Genomic DNA, 22,939 nt, shown 5'->3' with positions numbered 1-22,939 from the left:
GCCGTTCCCAGCCGACAATTTTGACTTTTAGCTCCAATGGCTTGAAGGCTCGCCTGTATTTTCGTTTAACTCAGCCGAAATGAGACGCTAGGTAAGAAATGCGTTGCTTTTTTTATTTTACCATGGTGTTTATTAAATATTGCACACAAGTAATACACTTTTTTTAAACCCCAAAACTAATACTGAAACTAACTAAAACAAAACCAAAACTAAGCTTTTTTTTTTTTTTAAACCGAAACTTAGAAAAACTAACAGAACCGCTGTGAAAACAAATAAAAACTAACTAAAATGAAAAATTTCAAAACTATAAAAACACTGGGGCAAACCAGTCTTTCAAGTTTTATTGATTTAGAAATAAATACAATACTACAAATCAACACGTTAAAGTTCATACACACTTCATACAGTTTGATCTCACATGACTTAGCGGGGGGGTGGGGGGGGCGGAGTGCAAGAATTGATTATCAAGTGAGATAATGGAGCCACTTTGAAAGGAATCAAAAGTGTCTTCCAGTGCAGTGACGGCAATAATCACAACATGCTGCCGTCCACAATTAAAATGAAGACTATCAGATTGGTACAAATGTCAAATGCGCCTTTCCAAACAAACAAAAATGACTGACTACAGGACACCTGTCCCTCTTTGTGTTTTGCCAGCTACCAAATTCCAAACAATTTGGAGCTATTCAGTGGAAGAGAACCTGGACGGACATGATAAAAACACTTAAGATCACGAGGAGTTTCTGGGATGGGGAACGGAGGGCAGAAGCAGAACCTGGAAGAGAATTTATACATTTTTTTGAGAACTTAACAGAATTTGTCATTTTATAGCCACAATGTGGTGCCATCGTACTCACCAGTAAGGCTCAGGGTCTTTGTGTGAGACATGGTGATGTTGGTGACGGGGTTCGTCGCCTTGCATGTATAATTGGACTCCAGCAGCGGGATTTGGATGATGCTGCCGACGCCGATGGCTGATGACGGCACATCATTTAGAAACCACTCGTACTCGCTTTCCGGTCGTGAATCGGCAACGCACATGATAGAAACGGTGAGGTCTTGAGACAAGTTCGGACCTTTGATAGTTACGCTGAGAGGTCCGTCTACAAGAGGATGAGAGACGCGGTTTTAGCCCAAAATGCCACTTTAATGCTGTTCTTGCACACAGATTTTGATTTTAATATAACTTGATGTAGTTGTTGAAAATGATGACGCAACACTAAATCTCAAATTTTAGGTCAATCAGAACAGGAGTTTGGAAGCTACGGCACGCTGAATTAGTATTTTTTCGGGGGCAAAACGGGAACGACCCCTAAATAGATTTGACCAAAATTCGTAATTGTCACTTTTTTTTTTTTTAAGTAATTTGCTCCCAAAAATGTAAAAAAACATGTTCTATTTAAAATTTTACCATGGTCCCAAAAGCATATTTACAGTATTTTTCGCACTATAAGGCGCATCGGATATTAAGTTGCACCTTCAATGAATGGCCTATTTAAAAACGTTTCCCCCCAAAAAGGACGCACCGCATTATAAGGTGCATAGAATAGAAGGATACTGTAGTGGCTGGGGTTGCATTAAGCATCCACTAGATGGAGCTTACTTAACCAATATTGATCCACATATAAGGTGCATTGGATTATAAGGCGCACTGTCGTTTTTTTTGTGGCTTTTAGGTGCGCCTTATTGTGCGGAAAATACGGTATACGTTTTTTATGGGTTTTTTTATGCTAGAGTTTACAAAAGGCTTTGATGCAGCCTCTGAACTGAACAGAACGCTGCCTTGAACCAATGGCAGCACAGTATAAGAGATCAACCAGGGCCATGTTGCAAAAAGCTGTTTTCCCCACTGTTTTGTGATTTGTGAATAATCATGAAACCTAGCTATATTCTAATGCTAATTTCTGCAAAACGCAAATATTTTTTTCCCTGATGAAAGAAAGAGACTCTAATCTTTCTTTTTGATAGGTTCCATGTTTTTATAGCAATATAACACGATATACTGTGGGCATTGCAAAATCAGTCAAAATCCAGTAAAGCAGCTGGGAGTGAAGGGGGTTGCTTAAGTGAAAATGGCTGCGAGTGAATATATTATTGAATGGTTGCATCTGCACTTAGACCAAAACTTGTATCGCAAGGCACCACTGCACTTGGTCAATTTCTTCAATACTCACAATTGACCAGGAGCTCGTACGGGAGGCTTTCGTGAGGTCCGACCACATTGGTGGCGACACACTCGTACGTGCCGCTGTTATTGCGCATCAAAGGCGCAAAGTGAATCCTGTTCTCTTCCATGTAGTAATGGGTGTGATTGATGGCGGACCAGTTGGCCGCAGACCAGTTGGCCGCAAGGTGCATGCCTTCCTTTGTCCACTGGATGGACGTGTACGGCCCATCCACCGCGCAGGTGAGCGTGAAGTTGTCACCGTCGATGGGAATGGTATCGTTTTCCACCATCACTGACTTGATGTCCTCTGAAGATGACAATATACACTATTAGCAAGTAAGCAAATAGTGAAAAATAATGCAAGTAATTGTTTATAATTGCTAATAGTTGTTAACTCTTTCACTGCCAGACGTTTTCAGAAACGCGCCTTGTCCGTTTCCTCCTCCTCCATCTAGCTCCCCCCCACGTCTCCTACTGCCGCGTCAATGCTTTCCAACCATCATCATCATCATCATCGATGATGATCATCGTCGTCATCAATGTGCTCTTTATCGTTGGTCGATGCTTTTGGTCTTTGAAAAAAAACGGCTCGGGCGTGAGCTGCTCGCAACGGGGTCGCCATTTTTCCTTTGTCTTCCATTCTCATCTCCTGCTCGACGCTCTAGCTCCGCCTCTACTGACGCCCACCCGATCTTGTCAAAAGAGAGTCATCGCTGCCCTCTAGGGGCCAAAAATAGTCATTAGGCACAACAGACCTCCTTGAAACTTTCACCACAGCTCCGGAAGGCTTACCCGTTTCAAAAAAAAATAAAATAAAAAATTGGATGACGTCATTTAACGTCATTGGCAGCCCTCCGTAGGTTTTTACTTGACGTCTTTTAACGTCAGTGGCAGTGAAAGAGTTAATAGTTGAAACCATAAAATAACAAACAACAAACTGATTACAAAATAATGTATAATTTCATACTAATTTACATTACCCTTAAAATTACACAGATTTTTTTTTTCATGCACCCGAAGTGCGTATGTACTGTACATGCCACTCCCAGACATGCATAGATCTTAGTTCCTCACTCGAGATGTATCACTTCAACAACATTTCTATCACACCAATTACTGTCTTCGGTGCATTTTTATTATGTGACTTTTTAAGTTAAAATTTAATAAAAAAAAATATTGTTTTTGGTCACAAATCAGTGGTTGCCGATTTAAAGGTTTCATACTGTGGGAAAAAAATGACTATAGTTGCTTGTAGGGATTGGGCGAGTACTGATATGAGGTTATTGCTATTGAGCACCAGGCATTTTTTCAAGGTATCGGAATGGTCGCAATGATCAGCCGCCCACTTACGGCCGTTTTACCATCAGAAACTAGAATAGAAAATTGCCATTAATTTCATGCAATCTTAAGGAAAATTGCTATACTGGGATATATCAGTCTTTCTTTATAACCCCTGGGTGTTATTTTGTGACCCGTTTTGGGCTTTTTGATGGTACTAAAGAGTTAAGTACTTGTGCTGGTATCTGTCTGAAAGTCTCGAACATCCCTAGCTGCTTGTATACAAATATTTGGCAGTCTGGGCGGCTTGGCCACCCATCGAGTGTAAAATTAAACAACCAAGTAAAATGTTTGGTTAATTGCCTAGTTCTGGAAATGTTTCTGATTTACTAATTCTAGACTTCTTTACAGTACAGTTTTGTAACTTGAAAATTGATAGAAACAAGTTAAAATAGTGCAAATCGAAGCAGCAAAAAGCACAAGGCGACATTTGGAACAAGACAATAATGAAAACTTCAATGTCTCATAAATTAATCCATCTGTCGAGGACATGCTGTCCCATTTTGGTAGCGACTGGACAAAGTGTGTACAAGTTACTTTTTGAAGGACGGGGAGAAATGGTCAAAATTGTGACTCGCTAGAAATGAGTAATTAGTGTCAAGGAGGTCTGATCTTGACTGATGTTTTTATACATCAAGAAAACATTCGGGGACTCTTTGTGGATTCTTACCAATAACTTGGAGCCTCAGGACGCCGGTGCTGTTCTTTCCCGACACGGGATTGCAGGCCTTACAGGTGTATTCTCCGCTCATGTTTAACGTCAAAGGCGGCGTGACAAACACGGAGCTGTTGGCGACCAGGGTGAGGTTGTGCCACCAACTGAGGTGGCTGTCAGGCAGCGACACCGCCGAGCAGCTCAAGTTTACAGACTGTCCCTCAATGGCCGTCGGCGGACCGTAAACCATTGGCGTCTCGGGTCCAACTGCAACAAAAGAAAAACCACAGTTGGTAAGTGTCTTGAATAAATAAACACATCACCTCAAATTGACCAAAACGCATCATGTTTACTGTCAAACTAAGCATAAAACAAATACAATTCTATGTTGTGTATGTAGAACAACCACATAGCTTCTGTTTCGCTTACTAACTAATAACGCAAAAGTCCATTGATACGCGATCAAATGGCATCCGTGTGTTATTACAGCGAATATTTGAACACAATTGGTGGCCCAGCGCATGTAAACAGATAGAACAAATAATACTGGCATATTTTCTGGATCCTCTACGAAAAACGTCTGATGTTAGTGCAGCTTACGGAGGAATTTTGACAGCTCAATATATATATATTTATATTTCTACTGCCCCCAGGTAGTCAAGGCACACATACACTAGAGGTGCAATGTCCATTGAGTTGAAGTATTGAAAGCATGGTTTAGTTCTTTACATTCATTATCTCTTTGACTGCCAAAAACGTTAAATAACGTTTTAGTAAAATCCTATGGAGGAGTGCCAAAGACGTTAAAAGACGTTTGTTTCAAAACAGAGGTGAAACTAACCATTTTCTATTGTTGATTACTCAAAAACGGAATAAGGTAGAAACAAACTTTTTTTTCTGATTAAAGTTGAGAGTCCAATCTTTCATTTGGTAGAATGTGTGTTTCCATAGTCCAAACACATAATTTTCTGTGGACCTTGAAAGATCAGTCAAAATGCTTAAATCGGCTGGCACCCACGGCATCCCTTTTCTGAAAACGTCTGGCAGTCAAAGAGTTAATTGTGAAAAAAAAAAAAAAAAAACAATAGGGAAAGATGCTATATGGTATACAAGTATAAATACGTAAATACACAATTTTTAAAATGATTCTTGTACATGTTAATGTGTTTTTCTAAATGCAAAGTAAAAATGTTTTTGTAAATGTGAAATAAAATATCTGAAATACAATATTTAATATTAGCAATTAAATATAAATGCATTAAAATGTATTGATAGTATTATATATATATAATTAAAAAATGCATTTGTGTGGACCAATAAAAGCATTTCCCCATTTACAAAAGCCCCTAATTCTATGCACCATCGTCTTTTGCTGATTGGCTGGTAGAAATCTCTTTGGTTCCACTAAAGGCACATGTGTGTTACCATTGCCAAATATGGTAAGTGTCAAGAAATATCTACCGGCGTCACACTCACAGTTTACAAGCAGCATATGAGGAGAGCTTGGAATGAGTTGAGCCGGATTCATAGCCAAACAATGGTACTGTCCAGAATCATTCCGGTGCAGCTGGTTAATGGTGACGGTGCGGTTATCCACAGACATCGCGATCCTGGCGTCCGTCATTAGGGGCTGTCCGTCCTTTCGCCATAACACTTGGTCAGCATGCCCGGACACGTTGCACATCATCGTGTACAAATATCCTTCCACGGGAGGATGCGCTGGCACGTCTATGTTTACGTGATTGATTTTCTCTGAAAACAAACAAACGCAAAGATGGTTTAATTGTTGTTTTCAGTGGTAAGAAATATATATTTTTGGTATTAAAAAAGTTCATTGCGGTAGTCCGGCGACAAAGTATGTGTATTTTGTTACTCGGTGTCGTGGTCTCACCGAGAACGGTCAACATGGTGTCGGCGGAGCTGTTGTCGCCGGTGATGGTGTTGCTGGCCGTGCAGGTGTACGTCCCGCTCATATTTGTGCTGAGAGGACTTGTTTGGTACACGGACGTATTGGCCACACGGGTGCCATTGAAGAACCACGTGTACTGGCTGGCGGGGTACGACAAGGCACTGCAGCTGAGTGCCACGCTATTTCCTTCCACGGTCACGACGGGTAACGTGACATTTGGCACCCCGGGTCCATCTAAAACAGAAATATTACACATTATACAACAGTCGTACATACATGTCAACCCTAATTTGGTCCCACCTGTATTACAAACCCATAAAATCCTTGTTTTCCCATAAAAATCCTTATGTCAGTTTTATCAATACTAAAGCTGTTTCATGCAATAACATTAATCTTACCTTACTTTCTTTCTTATATGAAGACATTGACAGTATCTTGTTCCAAATGACATTTTATTGCACAAAGAAAAAACAGCTTTCTAAATATCACAGGGACGGTTGACTTTTTTGTTGCTTCACATTTCTCTCGTGCAACTTTGATTTCAAATGTTGTTTGACATCGTAAATGCCAGATGCCGCAACCTTAATGTCCCGTCAACAAAGCGGACATGATGCATACTCTTCTCCAAGTTTTGACGGACCAATTACCTTAAATAAATCCGTCCATTCCGAACGAAAACGTCCGGTGTATCTTGTTTTTTTTGGCCGGCCTGTCCCCCATTTTCTCAACCACTGCGGACGACTCGCAATTTTCGCGCTAACACAAATTTCTTAACTGCGCATGTCAGGAAACTGTTAGAAGTCTCGCGCGATAGACGAGATTTTGTGACCGGTTGTTGTTTAAATCGAGCTTATGCACACGTGTAGCACGTAGCCGACAGTAAATACTAAATAAATTTAAAAAGGGTAAGCAATATGTACTAATATTATTATTTTCATGAAAACAGTTAAATCCGTATTCATTTCCAAATACGCCCGTATGCTTTTGCAACACTTAAAAATCCGTAAGAAATACGGACAAACCTTATGGGTTGACATGTATGGTCGTACCATCGTTTTGTTATGATACGACATGTAAAAAAAACAACTCACATATGACATTGAGGGTATAATTTTCACTGGTGAAGCTGCTGAGAGGGTTGGAAGCTTTGCACGTGTAATTCCCGCTGTGGGACATCGACACGGGGTCAAAAGTCAGGGTGGCGTTATTCGAGGAGAGGCTCGTGTTGCCGTCGGTATACAGCGGGCCTCCGTGATGCCACCAGGCGATGGACTCCACGCTTCCCACGGTCCCGCAGGTGAGGCTGAACGTGTGGTTCAGGATTGGATGAGCACCAACGGCCGTCACGGAGGCGATGCTCACCGGAGCTGTGGAAAGGTTGCGGCGCGGGGAGAATTGGATCATGAGCATAACCACTCAGCGGTTGCTGTTGTGGTTTGGTTGGTTAGCACTTATCAGTAACAAACTGAAATAGGATGTCTGTCGGAGGCCACGATTTGAGGAAATATCGCTAAATCAAGGCCCTCCACTTACCCAAAAGAGTGAGCATGTGGTATGCGGTGCTGTTTCTCCCTGTGACATTGTTGAAGGCCGTGCAGGTGTATGTCCCGCTCATGTTGAATGTCAACGGTCCCGTCAGGTACTCGCCGGTGTTAGCCAGCTCGGTGTCGTTGAAGCGCCAGCTGTACACGCTCGGAGGATGGGAGCTACTGGAACAATTGAGGAGCACTCGGTTTCCAGTCAGGGCCACCGAGGGTGCGGAGATCACCGGCGTGTGTGGGCCGTCTTCAAAAACAAGCAAGATAACTTTTGGGTGGTACCTAAAGATTACTGAGTTCCAATACTGTGTTACCCTCTCATGTCTTTGGAAAGAAGTTTATTTATTGAAACATTTATTGGATATCGTTGGTATCCTGCTTAAAGTCCGTATATGAGCTTGCTCTTAGTCCTCACTAGTAAGACAATTCATCGACACAGCATCAGTGCACCCGTCCTAGCCTGCCCAGACTTCCCTTCCCCCCCAGCCACTTCATCTTTCTCCACCAGGGGGATCCCAAGAAGTTCCCAGGCCAGCCAAGAGACATTGTCTCGCCAGCGAGTCCTGGGTCATCCCCGGGGGTCTCCCACTGGTGGGACATGCTCGGAACAGGAGGGAGGTGTCCAGGAGGCATCCGAACCGTATGCCCGAACCACCTCAACTGGCTCCTCTCAACGTGGAGGAGCAGTGGCTCGAATGTGAGCCCTTCCCGAATATCCCAAAGGGAGAGCTCGGACACCCTGCGGAGAAAACTCATTTTGGCTGCTTTGTCTGGGATCTTTTTCTTTCGGTCACGACCCGCAGCCCCCAACTGCTGTTGGGAGATGACATATTTATTTGAGACTATACCTACCTTCTTGTCAGCTAATGAACGAATGAAATTCAAGTAGAATTTTTAGTCTCTACAAATGAGGTAATATTAACTCTTTGACTGCCAGACGTTTTCAGAAAAGGGATGCCGTGGGTGCCAGACGATTTAAGCATTTTTGACTGATCTTTCAAGGTCCACAGAAAAATATGTGTTTGGACTATGGAAACGCACATACTACCAAATGAAAGATTGGACTCTCATCTTTCATCAGAAAAAAAAAGTTTGTTTCTACCTTATTCCGTTTTTCAGTAATCAACAATAGAAAATGGTTAGTTTCACCTCTGTTTAAAAAAAACGTCTTTTGACGTCTTTGGCACTCCATAGGATTTTACTAAACGTTATTTAACGTTTTTGGCAGTCAAAGAGCTAAAAGACATTTGAGATCTGTATTTTTTTTAATCAGTGCTTTGTCAGCTGAACAAATGTTTCAACTCACAGTAGACTGCCAGGCCGTAGGGACTGCTGGTCATGTTGCTCACGGCGTTGAAAGCCTGACACTTATACTGGCCGGCGTCTGAGGGCTGGGCCGGGTTCAGAGTCAGCGTCTGGTTCCCCGCATCAAGGATCGTGGTGTTGTCAGCGGACACCAGCTCGCCGTTCTTCATCCACTGGATGATTTCTGCCACTCCGCTTACGTGACAGTTTAGGGCGAAGGACTCCTCGGCCACCGCCACTCCGCCCGTGTGGTTCACCGTCACGGCTGTTATTGGCGCTGTGGGACAGATTCTTGTTTATTGTTAAACATCATTGCAAAAAGATTTGATGTTGTTAGTTTCAATCTCGAGTGAGGTTGACTTTTGTGTCTTTAGCCTGAAAACCAGTCCTGCATGTAAGCCTGCATGAAACCACCAAATCTTTGTTTGGAATATAACCAACTTGAGATGTGTTGTGCCGTGTGGGCAATACTGTCCGTCTGAAAGGACAACATGACATATCATAATCCATCCACTTTTATGATGCTTATCCTGTTGAGAGACAACAATCAGACTCCAACCTGGATTAGACATCAGTCAATCAACAGCACTCAATTCATCGATTTTCTACTTAAGACAACCATTTTGTACTGCAAGGTTACAGGAAAGCTTTAACACACACTATCTATTTTCAACCACATGTTCTGATCAGTCACGAAAAACTGGAGCCTATGAAAACCACACCATCCCATGGATTGGTCATCAAGTCAGTCGCATGGCACTGATGGACAGGTGACCATCCACTAATTTCCTGCTGCTTATCCTGTTCAGGCTCACAGGAAACTGGAGCAACCAGAAACCGTCTCAGGCAACCCTCCACCCATTTTCAACTGCTTATCCTGTTCAGGGTCATGAGGGAAAAGGGGTCCTAATCCAATCGTTTTTCAACCAGTTGTCCTGTTGAGGGTCACCCATGAGTTGGGGCTTATTTTAGCTGACTGCTTCTGTGCTTCACGCTGCATGGCAGATTTGTCTTCAGTCATTTATAGGCCACAAACCGACAACCATCCATTTTCGAACACCTCACCCAACCTTACCCATGATCCTGATCATTGCGCTCACACTGCTGAACCTGGATGTGACAGAGTTGTGGAGGAGACACTGATAGTCCCCCGAGTGGTTCTCCGTGGCCGTTGCTAGTTCAAGTTGCGCCCCGGTGTGGTTGAGGTTCACCCCATCCAGCATCCATGCGATCGTCGCAGGGGGCTTGGACTCGGCCGAGCACGACAGGGTGATGTGTGAGCCCGTGATGTGGGTGTGCATCGGGGGCGCGACTGACACGGTGGCGTCCGTGGGTCCGTCTGGAGAAACGAGAGGAATAGTCGTTGAGCTACTGAGCTTGCTGATGTTTCGTTCGGGGTATAATTTCCAGAAGCTAATTCTGGTTATTGCCCCGAAAGAAAGATCAGGGTAGGTCATGTGGTTAAAAAGCTATCAAAACATTATGATTGGTTGTTTTATCAGTGCTATAATAATGCTTCTTTTTTTTTTCTCCAGGAGAGCTCAGTATTGTTCATTCGATTTGACATCATCATTGCTCTCCTTTTTTTAAAAAAACAAATAAATTTAAAAAATTTAATAAATGTTTTTTTTTTATTATTATTATTTTTTAAATATATATACATATATATACATATACACACACATATATATATATATATATATATATATTTTATTTTTTATTTTTTTGTATGTGCGTGTGTGTGTGCGTGCGAGTGTGTGTGCAGGGATGTGATTTTTCCGCTAATTCGCGGAATTCCGCTTTTTTTTATCTCCCCCCCAAAAAAAAATTCCGATTTATTTTTTATTATTATTTTATTTATTTTTTTATTTTTTTATTTTTTAGTAGTTCATTGTGTATGCACATGACTCCGACAGATAACATCTTCTGCTATAACAAAGACATTTGTGGTATGCTCTAATATGAGTTACTTTTCATTTGGTCATGATACAATTATTTGTTCATGAAATTTGAACTCTTCAACATTATTTATGTGTTAACTTAGTAATCACATTAGTTAGATATGATGATATTCTCAGTGATAGTTTTTAAAAGCAAAGGCAGTCCAATGTTTTTGAATGTGACTGATTTTGAGTTGACTAAAACTGCCATTTTATATGGGATAGTTCAATATACATTGAAAATTTATGCTGTTGTTTTGTCTATTTCTTTGTCATGTGAGTGCATTGAAAGCACTTAAAAACACGGAAAACCCATGAGCTCCGGGGGGACCCTAGCTGGGTGCCAGCGGCCCCCAGACCCCAGGCTAAATTTTCAGATAATTTCACTTTGGTCAAATCATATCCCTGTGTGTGTATTCATCAGTTCACCTAAAGCCCATTAAAAAAAATCCCATACTAATAATATAATATAATAATAAATTGCCAAATGCAGAAACATCAATGTAAGTTATCACGATGTGGTGGCTCTCGCTAACAGACAGAATTAAGTAAAAAATTCTATATACGTAGACCATGTTTCTATAAATTTTGATATTTGTTTTTTATTTGAGGCAGATATTTTTTCCATTAAAATGTGATTTATGAGGAGGTTAGACCATTGGTCGATATTCAGAGTTTGTTTATTTTTCCAGTTAACAAGAATTGTTTTTTTGCAATAGTAAGGGCTACAAGTGTAGATTGAAATTGTTTATGCGGTAAGTCAATTGTTGTTAGGTCACCTAGCAAACACAAGTTTGGAGATAAAGGTATCCTACAGTCCAAAATAGCGGAAAGTTTGTCTAAGACTTTAGTCCAGAAATACATAACCGGAGTACATAACCATAAAGCATGAACATAAGTGTCTGTAGTGTTTTGTAAGCATTCGAGACAAATGTCGGAGTCTGAGAGTCCCATTTTCTTCATCATATATTGAGTAATGTATGTTCTGTGAATAATTTTATATTGGATAAGTTGTAAATTTGTGTGTTTTGTCATTTTAAATGCATTTTCACAAACTTGAATCCAAAAGTCAGGTTCGGGTGCTATAGACAAGTCTGTCTCCCATTTCGAGATGGGTAAAGACATGAAAGTAACTTATATATTTTTGAAAGTTTTTTTGTTAATTTTGTTATAATAATGCTTCTAACTCACAGCTGATGTTGAATTGCGCAGATGAACTGATTCCGTGGCTGATGCCATTGGTCACGTTGCACCTGAACGGGCCCTCGTCGTAGCGCGTCACTTTGGTGAGGATGAGCTGGGAGCCGTCTTGGCTGAATTGGACGTATCCGCCGGGCGTCACCTCGGCCGTGCCGTTGAGCCACGTGAAAGACAGTGAAGTGCCCGTGACCACGGCGCAGGCGAGCGTCACCGTGTCATTGAACTCCACCAGGTTGCTGCCGTTTGCGCTCATGCTCACACCCGAAATAGGCTCTGTGGACAGACAAACGGTTTGTCAAACACCGGAACTAACTATGGGTAGCAAAAAATACTCACACTCAGTATTTAGAAGTAGGGAAAAGTCAAAGAACAATTTCAACTCCTAAATTAAAGGTAAAAAAAGTACAGACTGAGCGAATATGCCCCTTTGTTAAAACGAAAGGACTATAGATTTGAAGAAAATATATATATATATTTTTTTTAACCATGAGCTAATACGCTTTTAGATAACTTGGCAACAGCATAAAAAACATCTCTTCACAAAATAGTTCCCCACTTTTATTCACTCAGGCTTTTATGCTATCACAACAAATCATTCTCATAGCTAACATGAACTAATGTAAAAATACTAAATTAGCTAATGATAAAAACTCAAACAATTTGTTTTACCTAGACATTGTTCAAAAAGACACCGTACTCCAATGAAACGTTTGATCGGGGGGGCGGGGGGGGGGGGGGGGGTTGTTGTACAAAGAAGGGCAGAATATGATAGGCTGCTTGGCCAAAATGGTTGGCAATGCTTTATAATGGAAAGCAAAACTAGAGAGTGAAGAAGAAAGAAGAAAACGACCATTCGAATGGATCAAACAGTAGCCGGATTGCCAATGATCAGCTCCAGGTTGATCAAAGACGGTCTGTGGTTACAAAGAACACATCGGACTAGTCTAAGGAGAAACGGAGAAGCATTTTGTGGACTGATGAAAGTAAGTGATGAAAATAGCAGACTGTTAGAGATTAAGTCAAGCAAATCGCAAGGCCTAAAATTGATAACTCGACTTTGAATTCTGTCAAGTCGGGACTCAGTAGAGTCCCCCACCTGGCAGACATCCATCTATCCGTCCGTCCATCCATCCATCTTCTACCGCTTATCCTTTTCAGAGTTGGGGTGGTCACTGTGGCAAAAGGCAGACTACACCCTAGTTTAGTTGCCAATCAACTGAAAAGCACGTTTGAAGTCCAGCCATCTGTCCATCCATTTTCTACTGTTTATCCAGTTCTGAGTCAAGGTCAAGCTCTGGAGCCTTTGCCATTTTAACTCTTTGACTGCCAAAAACGTTAAATAACGTTTCGTAAAATCCTATGGAGGAGTGCCAAAGACGTTAAAAGACGTTTTTTTTTTCAAAACAGGTGAAACTAACCATTTTCTATTGTTGATTACTCAAAAACGGAATAAGGTAGAAACAAACTCTCTTTTTTCTGATGGAAGATGAGAGTCCAATCTTGTTTTGGCAGTATGTGTGTTTCCATAGTCCAAACACATAATTTTCTATGGACCTTGAAAGATCAGTCAAAATGCTTAAAATCGGCTGGCACCCACGGCATCCCTTTTCTGAAAACGTCTGGCAGTCAAAGAGTTAAAGTGGACAATAAGTAGACTACAACTTGGAGTGGCAACCAGACAAATGTAAACGTAAAAACACTTTAAGACTGTCCCCTCGTTTTAACGACGGATGACGCAGCATAAGGAGAAACTGGGGATTGGAATCTTGCTCAAGGACACATCAACACGGTCACAAGGGTTTAGGATCAAACCCGCAGGCTTCAGGTTGGGAGGCAATCACTATACCACCTAAGCTGTGCTGCCCTTGAGCCATGCCGGCAGTCACAGGGTACTGAGAGACCGACAAACGTTCATCCATCCATTTTCTGTTATCGTGTTCCTCATCAAAGGGAAGCTGGTCCTACCCTGGCTAACAACAGACAATCTGGACCAACTCAATTGATTAGTGGTCAATCGGGCATGAAAGGCAACCATGTATCATCCATCCATACAATACAATTACCTTGAAGGCACTCCTTACCTTGAACCGACAGCACTAACTGGAACGGGGCGGAAGCCACGTCCTGGAGCGTGTACGTCCCGGAGTCCCCCAGCCCGAGCGTCATCACCGTCAACGCCGAGGAGGTGGAATTGAACACCGCCCTGCCCGTCCAGTTGCCGGTGATGCTCGCTCCTCCGGGGAAAATGATGACCACCAGGTTATTGTTGAAGAGCCACACACCCGTGGTGACGTGGCTTTGGCTGAAAAGGGTGACGTTCTTCCCGACGGCGATTGGGTTCTCCGAGGCGAATATACCCTGAGCGGCCGCACCTGCAGATAGAGATTTGTCGGTCTTTAGCGCTTGCTTAATATCATTCGATTTCAAGAGATTTTGCCAAGTCTTACCTGTTGAGCAGGATAACAGCAATATGACGACGAGGCACATTAACGGAGGCTCCATGCTGCGTTCCCTTGGGCCTTCTCAGCTAAACTAATTCAAATCCCTCAACGGTGACCAATCCTGTTTGCTGCCTTGATAGCAAATATTTGCTGTGCACAACTTTCTGTTGATGCAAATGCTCAGCACCGCCACCACAAAGCCACCACGCCCTGTTTTGCCCCGATCCTCCCGGAGCTGTGCCGCGGGAGTGTCCATTTACTGTAAACCTTTCTTCTTGCCCGGCAACTTTCCATCCACTTGTCGTGGGAGTGGGGGGGGCAACACTCACACGTTCTATTCAATTTTAACTTCACTTAAGGACCTTTGAGCCCAAGTGACATTCCTTTAGATGGTGAATAAACACTGGGAAATGCATTGTGTAGTGAACAACTTCACATCAGCCGGTGCCGTGCAATTTTAGTTCAGTCAAAAATAATGTTTGCCAATATTCAGTATTTTTGGTGTTTAACTAACAAAAGACAACTTTGCAGAATCGGTTAATTAAAATAGTTTGTTGTTCTGTGATAGGGAACCCATTTAAGTAAATCAGGGCCTTAACTAGAACTGTGCCTGTGGTCTTGTATTTCATCACTGTTATATTCATTACAATGGAAACTGACAGCTGAAATGTCTGAGCGATTTATTTTTTTTGTATCCTTCCCAAGAACCACGATGTTGAACAAACTTTGTTTTCAGGCCATTTGAGAGTTGTTTTGAGGCTCCCATGTTGCCGCTCTTCAGAGAAGATCCAAAGTGGTGAATCACTTGCGATTAAATACCTCATGATTAGCTTCATGTGTCTGTATAGGTCAAGGGTCAATGAGCTTACCAAACAAATATTTAGCGTTTAGCAATTAGCGTTTGAATATAGCGAAGTCTCCTAATTATTCGCAAACCTGTTGAAAACACTGGGGAAGAGAGCTTGTTGCAACGTGGCCCTAGTTGATCTCTTATGCTCTGCTGCCACCTGCTGGCCGTTTTTTGTAATAACTACTATTGTTTTAAGCGACCTCTTCAGTTTAGCGGCTGCATCAACCCCCCCCCCCCCCCCCCCCCTCATAAAAACGTATAAAGAAGTTTTGGGGAGCAAATGAGTTAAGCACTACTTTTCGTTTCAATAATTTTTGCACACTTTTGGTGAATCCACTAAACTTTATTTCACTTCTCAAATATCACTGTGTTCATCTGCTATATGATATATTTCACTGAAATTGCTTGACCCAAACAACAAATTATTTTTAAAGGAAACCTTGAAAATTGTCACACTTTTTCATACAACTGTATCCTCTCATTTTTGATAGCGCTTAACTTAAGGACGTTTGATCCCACAGCAATATTACCTCAGATGTTAATTACACAAAAAAATTGTTGTGTGCTGAACCGTTTGAGGTCAGCCAATTTCAGTTGCGCGAGCACACAAAAATAATACGTTTCGCTAACAGTCAATATTTTGGTGTTAAACAAAAATGCAAAATTTTGCAGAAGCAGTTGATGAAGATGACATGATAAATAAAATGTCTTCGTGATAGATCAGTGGCACGGAACACACAAATTGTATTTTATTTGCGTCGCCACTGAATGGCAATAATGCAAATAATTTTGCTTTCTCATCTTCCGCTCCGGTGGCATTTTAAAGTGAAACGAAACTGCTTGGTGTTTGCACTTGATCCACCCTCACCTGTTTGCCATGTTTTGTGATGACGCCAAGCACTTTCTGTGCACTTTCAATAGCCCGTGTCCACCGGATAAATGTTTTATTATGCTCAGTACGTTACATGGCATGAAACGAAGGCAAACATTATGATACAATGGGCAAACATTACAATAGAATTGAAATCGGATGAAACATACATTTTTGATTTGACATCAGGTGTGTGCAAAAATGTTTATTTTTTCAGTCTCGTACAAAAAAAAACAAAGGCTGCAACAGCCACGTTGACATTCTTCGCCTTTACTTTAATTACACACTAAAAGCAATACAACATTGTCAGTGAAGATATAGTAAGCTAAGCAATTGTGTGTTGTTTAGAAATGTGTGGATATATTTATTTATTGTGAAAATGCATCCCGTGCAATGCCTGCTCCCTCACCTAGGACCTGTTTGCCCTGGATGGACCCGCCAGGGAACTTCACATCTCTTTTAGCTCATCAGTACGACACTAAATAGAGCCATTCTGTGCAGAGGATAAAGGATATATGACTGAATGAATTTTACGACAGGCACGATAAGGTGACAGCTCAAGGAAGACCAATATAGTTAAATGTTTTAATATTATTATTATTATTATTATTATTAAACTAATTAAAGTGTTTATTTTTTCCTCTGGAAAAACAAATCATTGCCATATAAATCACCCAAGATATAATTCCTCCAGCTTTTTATTGAAGCCAATAATTTTTAATTATTTTCCAGCAAAATGAGACTCTTTTTTTTTTGACACCCTTTTAAAAAAACAACAACTGTCAAATGCTATTTGAAGTTAACATTAGTGGTCTGATTGCACAAATATTGTCCATGCGTGCACCATGTGTTGTTCATAGATGGCCGTCATCCTCTGTGAACACACAAGCAGTCCTTGTTTTAGTATTAACCACCATGCTGCTCATTTCATAGCACAGTACTGTATTGTCTCCGCCACCATTTGACACCCCTGAGATAAACTGGCTTTACGGTGTCTCAACCATATTTGGCAGCAAAATGAAAGCAGCCGGAGAGAACATGAATGTAAACTCACTCAACTCTATTTTGGGAATCACGGTGTAAATCCAGTCCCTAATGTTGCATCTGATGAGTGGAAAGTTGGACAAAGCTTTTATAATAATAAAAAAAAAACAGTACGTTGTTACATTTAGTCATTGGTGATCATGTCGCATCTCTTACCGAGTGCGGACAGGAGGAATCCAAGCCACGGCATCATGGGAAGGAGCCACATGGGAAACGTGTGCGGCTTCAACGCTGGCGTGTGCGACTCTAGACATAGACACAAAGAACACATCACTAGCGTCATGCAGTATATCGGATGCTACTACTACAGCTTGTACTATTATTACTGCTAGTGCTACTAGATAGAAAGATAGGTAGGTAGATTGTCATTGCATAAAACTCCAACTTTGTCAATGTCCTAGTGTTAGTACTACTACTACTACTACTACTATTAATATGACTGTCGATGCGCCTCGTGCTAACATCACTAATATGACTACTAATAATGCGTCTTACTTACCGCTACTCTACCACCACTGCTGCCAATTTTAGGGATGTAGCGAAATCGGCAATATTGTGATATCGCGATATTAAAACTGCCACAATATCGTTGTCGTCATGTCCCAATATTAAAAGTGGCACATCTGTTAAAAAAAAAAAAAAATTGGGTTGATTTCCATTTGTGCAGTTCTAGCACCCTCTGGTGGCTAGTTATTTAGTGCAGTTACGTTTTCACAAGGCATGTTTTGGCCCTTCTATGTTTGAAATCTGCGCTAATTGTCAGATGAAAGGGAACGTAATATATTTGTGAACCAAGTCAATATGTGACTCGTAGAGATCCTAGGTTGTTTATATGCGTTGCTCTTATGTACAAAAGCACAATATTGCGTTTTTTTTTTTTTTTGGTATTAGCTAAAAAAAAAATTGTCACAATATTGTGACCTTTTTAACATCGCCAACCTCCCCACAATATCGTGATAATTGTCGTATCGTGATGTTGGGATATCGTTACATTTAATAGGACTGCAAATGTACTACTACTAGTTGAACACTCTTCTACTACTACACTACTAATATAATGCTCTACTAGTGCTCCAGCTAAAAAGCTATTCCTAAAAAGCAATAAAAACACAGTTGTCAAACTCAAGGCCCGGGGGTCAAATCTGGCCCAGCACATCATTTTATGTGGCCCGCAAATCGTGTATCGACTTCGTTTCTAGCAAAAATTGCTAATTGTCTTCACTTTTTATAATACCATTGTGCAATATTTGTTACAATCCCCTGTTGCGCTTTTTTTTTTTTTTTTTTTTACTGGATTCTGTTGTGTATATGTGATAATATGAGGGATCATACATTTGTATGGGTTCAAGTCGTAGGGATACCATAACTCCGATGTGGTCTGCAACAAAAGTGAGTTTGACGCCCATGATTTAAAATAAGTGTATCCAACTGTAACATTATGCAGTTACAACAGTTAAATTCAGTTATTCTTCTATGTACCACTAGAGGGAGCACACCTAGACTCACATATATGATATGATACTTTATATATGACTACTCACTAGTTATGAGGATGTCTTTGGTGATGTTGCTGCTCCGTTTGGTTTCATTGTTGAATGCCAGACAAGAATAAGGCCCGCTATGGTCCTGGTTGACGTGAACCAGTCCCAACGCGGGGCCCGTGGCGTTTAGAAAGCGGCCCCCGAAAGCCCAGCGAAGCAGAGCCGGCGGACCGGACTGGGCCGAGCATTGCAGCGTCAGGTTGCTGCCGCTCACAAAGGAAGTGGCGGCGTGCTGCTCGTTGACCGTCAGAGCCATGTTGTCTGGGCCGTCTGAGGAGGGAGATGGGACATCACAAATCGGTCTCCCTCGGGTGCGAATGTGTTTGAACGGTAACGCTCACAGGTGACGGTGAAGGAGAACGGGTCGCTGGTGCCGTTGCTGACGGGGTTGAATGCGAAGCACCTGAAGGGTCCGCCGTCGTAGCGGCTCACGGTGAGGATGGCCAGGGTGGAATTTCTGTGGGAGAGCGTGACTCTTTGGTGGGCCGTTACCTCCGAGCTGCCGTTGAACCAGCGGAAAGATGGCGAGGAGCCCGAGGATATGAAGCATGTGAGCAACGCTGGGGATGACTCCAGCAGGTGGCTTTGATTGGCCCCCAGGGTCACGTTGGAAACGGGCTCTGGTACGATACAGGTGATATTTATTAAAATAATGCTATCTGTGATGAGACAGGCGCATGTGCGCTGGGTGCAAAAACTGGACCAGCTTCATTTTCATGCTGGGGCAAGTCTAGCTTGGGAATTTATATATATATTTTAATTTTTTTTAATTTTATTTTTCTGGAGAGCTCAGTATTGTTCATTCGGTAATTTTACCGATTTGACATGACATCATCATTGCTCTCTAGTTTAGGAATTTATAGACCACGCTGCACCATGCAGACCAATACCTTATTTTTATTTTTTTATTAAAAAATATATACATAATTTATTGACATTTTGTTAGTATTAGGGGTGTCAAAATTAATTCTGAGTTAATTTAAATTTCCTGAATTTAAATTAAAAACGATTAATGATCGTCGTACTTTGAAAGCTTGTATTTGGGGAATTCCAGTCGCAACGCAGCAGACACGTCCACATCAAAATTTAGCAGTAATAAATTTTATAATAATGCATATATTTATGGAGACAGGGGTCAAGTTGTATTTTGCAATATTTCATCATTTTAAAAATGTACGGAATTTCAAGTGACTTCATGTTAAAGATTAGATAGCTCTTAATATGAAAAGAAAAATGCACTGAGCTGTCACCAATGTCTTACAAAAGCAATTATGCCATCTAGTGGCAGAAAAATTACCTCAACATAACGCAATATCACGCTTGTTTTTTACCGTACAGTACATATTTTTTATTCTAACTCAATTTTATGAATTATTATGAATTACTGTATCAATGACTAAAAGATGCAGCCACATTTCTATTAGCTCTTTGACTGCCAGACGTTTTCAGAAAAGGGATGCCGTGGGTGCCAGCCGATTTAAGCATTTTTGACTGATCTTTCAAGGTCCACAGAAAATTATGTGTTTGGACTATGGAAACACACATACTACCAAATGAAAGATTGGACTCTCATCTTTTATCAGAAAACAAAGTTTGTTTCTACCTTATTCCGTTTTTCAGTAATCAACAATAGAAAATGGTTAGTTTCACCTCTGTTTAAAAAAAAAAACGTCTTTTAACGTCTTTGGCACTCCTCCATAGGATTTTACTAAACGTTATTTAACGTTTTTGGCAGTCAAAGAGTTAGTTTAAAATTTTTTCCACTTTTATGTTAACACTTTTGTTAATATTTTATTGTACATTTAGAACAGATGAAATTTTTGATTAATTGTGAGTTAACTATTGAAGTCATGCGATTAATTACGATTAAAAAATTTGAATCGCCTGACACCGCTAGTCAGTATTATAAAAATGTATATGAAATGTGTGCAACATGAAAACATTGCGTTACATAATACTGTATGTATATTTCATATGACGAAGAAAAAAACGCAACACATGCTTGACACTCATGATGATTATGTTGATGAAGGTGTTTCTCCAAATAGAGCGTAAAACCGCAAGACAAGTCAGACAGGAGCTGAAGGCATTGCGCGTGGCGACAACAAGTCTCACGCGAGCCAAAAGGGCAACGCAAGCCAAAACACACACGCAATTTAGAACCGCATGAAGTTCTTAATATTCTCAATATTGCTTCAGGGATGCTCTTTTGCCGTTGCTATGTAAAGGTTGACAAGAAAGGACAATGTGACGTAAGTGCACTTGTTAAATGGTCAGAGCAGAGATACTGTTGACTCGCACACTTTATTTGAAACATGGATCAAGAAAATAATAATAATAATCCACGGACAATTTTGACAACCAGCTCCTTGTTAGAGAAAAGCAGGTTGTGTCTATATGGAAGCATCGAACAGTCGGACATATGCATTCAAAAGTTGAATTCAGTTCTCAAATCCAGTTGTAAACACTGTGGACATTTGAATGAAGGGTGAAAACAGGAAGTATTATAAGCTCTGCCTCATTTTTGCTGATGAGAAAGAGATTTTCTAATGTCTCAATCCTCTGCCATCCTGCATTTTACACCTACAGAGAGCAATAAGCTGTAGGATCGTTTTATAAGATCGTTGATCTTTGGTAATGATGATTGATGCATATTTTGACATGATATTGTTTGTACAGTATTTTTGTCTTATCTATTGCTCTTGCTGTCTTAGTATATTAAATCTTTTTATTAGGGGTGAAAATCTTTGAGTGTCTCACGATTCGATTCCGATTTTTGATTCAAAATGGTTTGATTGACGAGGATTTTTGCTTCATTTTACAGATGTGCAAAGAATCGTCATAATCTACTGCAGTCTAACTCGCTAATGCTAATTAGCGTGCTACTCGCGGCACTTTTATCACTCAAAAGAACGGCTATTCATACTTAACGCTTCAGGAATGTATAAAGAGACGCATCTTAACATTACTCACCGGCATATGCTCTTCCTACGCTGCAAAAAAAACAACTTTTATTGGGATAACTTGATCGTGACTTTTTCTTTCTACTCTTTAATGTGGCTCCAACCTAACAGTGCTTCAGATCGCGTGGAACCATACTGCTCCAATTTTGGGACATTTCAAATCAATTCTCAATCGGACTAAATGAGAATCGATTTTATTTTTTGGGGCACGCCCCTACGTTTTACCATCAAAGCAAGTGGGCCGAACGACTGATTGTATCCCGAAAAACTCATAAGTCGGGTCACTTGTAACTCAAGGCATCTGTAGTTTTGTCAGCTGATCCATAATCTGTCCCCATGAAAAGCATCAAACATCTCACCCAGAACCGTAACGGAGACGTTGGCCCTCAGCGGCGGATCGCTGCTCTGCACCACGTACACCCCCGAGTCCGCCAGTGTGAGCGACCTGAGGGTGAGGGCGGCCGTGCGGACGTCCACCGTCGCCCTGCCGCTGTGGTCGGGAAAAACCGCCTGCTGGTCCCCGAGCCAGGTGAGGATGAACGTGTCCCCCACGGCCCAACTACCCCCCCTCAGATCGCCCACCGGCCAGAGTGAGAGCGTCAGGTTGTCCCCGACCGCAGCCGGGTTGGACGACGGCAGGACCCGCACGGCGCTAGAAAACAGAAGTCCTGGTGGGGATGAAAAAGAAGAGGAAGAATGCTGAACCTGAACCACTTCACAATTATCACTTCATTGTCACCTTTTATTGAAAGCAGCAGCACGGCAGCCTGTTTTCTCTCCATTTTGAGGTGTCGGACCACCACCTCTTTTCTGCGACAATTATATACGTGGTCCCCCCCCCTCCCCCTCATCTCCTCAAACACGCTGCTTCTTATCTGTAGGTGGCTTCTGTCTTCCATCTTTGTTTGCCATCTTGGGTGAAGTTCTCCACATGACAAATGATGACAAGGGGTATGTTTAGCTAGACTGGGGGGGGGGGGGTGCAGGGATGCTGTTTATTCAAGACTTTATCTGATCCAATAGAGTCGTATGCACCTTGTTATTGTTGAAATCCTTGCTCGTCACACAGCCATCGTATCGATGGATGACGCTTATGTAGGGCATAGATCGGTGGCTCTTGGGCTTGTTGGAGGTACTGAATCCCACCGGCTTCCTATACACATTTACCGAACCCTTT

At 41.5% G+C, this 22,939-nt stretch overlaps 2 protein-coding genes across 2 annotated transcripts; both read right to left on the bottom strand.

Annotated features, from left to right (window-relative positions):
* Positions 1–326: 326 nt before the first annotated feature.
* LOC144057669 (hemicentin-1-like) lies at positions 327–14,662 on the bottom strand. The gene is made up of 13 exons (XM_077575499.1): positions 14,500–14,662; positions 14,134–14,424; positions 12,044–12,325; positions 9,988–10,251; positions 8,914–9,189; positions 7,603–7,854; positions 7,161–7,436; positions 6,052–6,303; positions 5,637–5,912; positions 4,176–4,427; positions 2,175–2,474; positions 858–1,103; positions 327–775 (listed from the first exon to the last, which is right to left on the bottom strand). Exons 1-13 carry the CDS (start codon positions 14,552–14,554, stop codon positions 687–689), a joined length of 3,111 nt encoding a protein of 1,036 aa, XP_077431625.1. The 5' UTR covers positions 14,555–14,662; the 3' UTR covers positions 327–686.
* A 2,720-nt stretch (positions 14,663–17,382) lies between these two features.
* Positions 17,383–22,544, bottom strand: LOC144058328 (cell adhesion molecule CEACAM1-like). Its single transcript, XM_077576734.1, has 5 exons — positions 22,502–22,544; positions 22,122–22,430; positions 19,141–19,419; positions 18,800–19,069; positions 17,383–17,504 (listed from the first exon to the last, which is right to left on the bottom strand). The coding sequence occupies exons 1-5, from the start codon at positions 22,542–22,544 to the stop codon at positions 17,383–17,385; spliced, it is 1,023 nt and encodes a 340-aa protein (XP_077432860.1).
* Between the last annotated feature and the right edge of the window lie 395 nt (positions 22,545–22,939).

The sequence above is a fragment of the Vanacampus margaritifer genome, chromosome 9, assembly GCF_051991255.1.
Source record: "Vanacampus margaritifer isolate UIUO_Vmar chromosome 9, RoL_Vmar_1.0, whole genome shotgun sequence".
In the NCBI taxonomy this organism is placed as follows: Eukaryota; Metazoa; Chordata; class Actinopteri; order Syngnathiformes; family Syngnathidae; genus Vanacampus; species Vanacampus margaritifer.
This window is presented reverse-complemented; position numbering and strand designations above follow the sequence as displayed.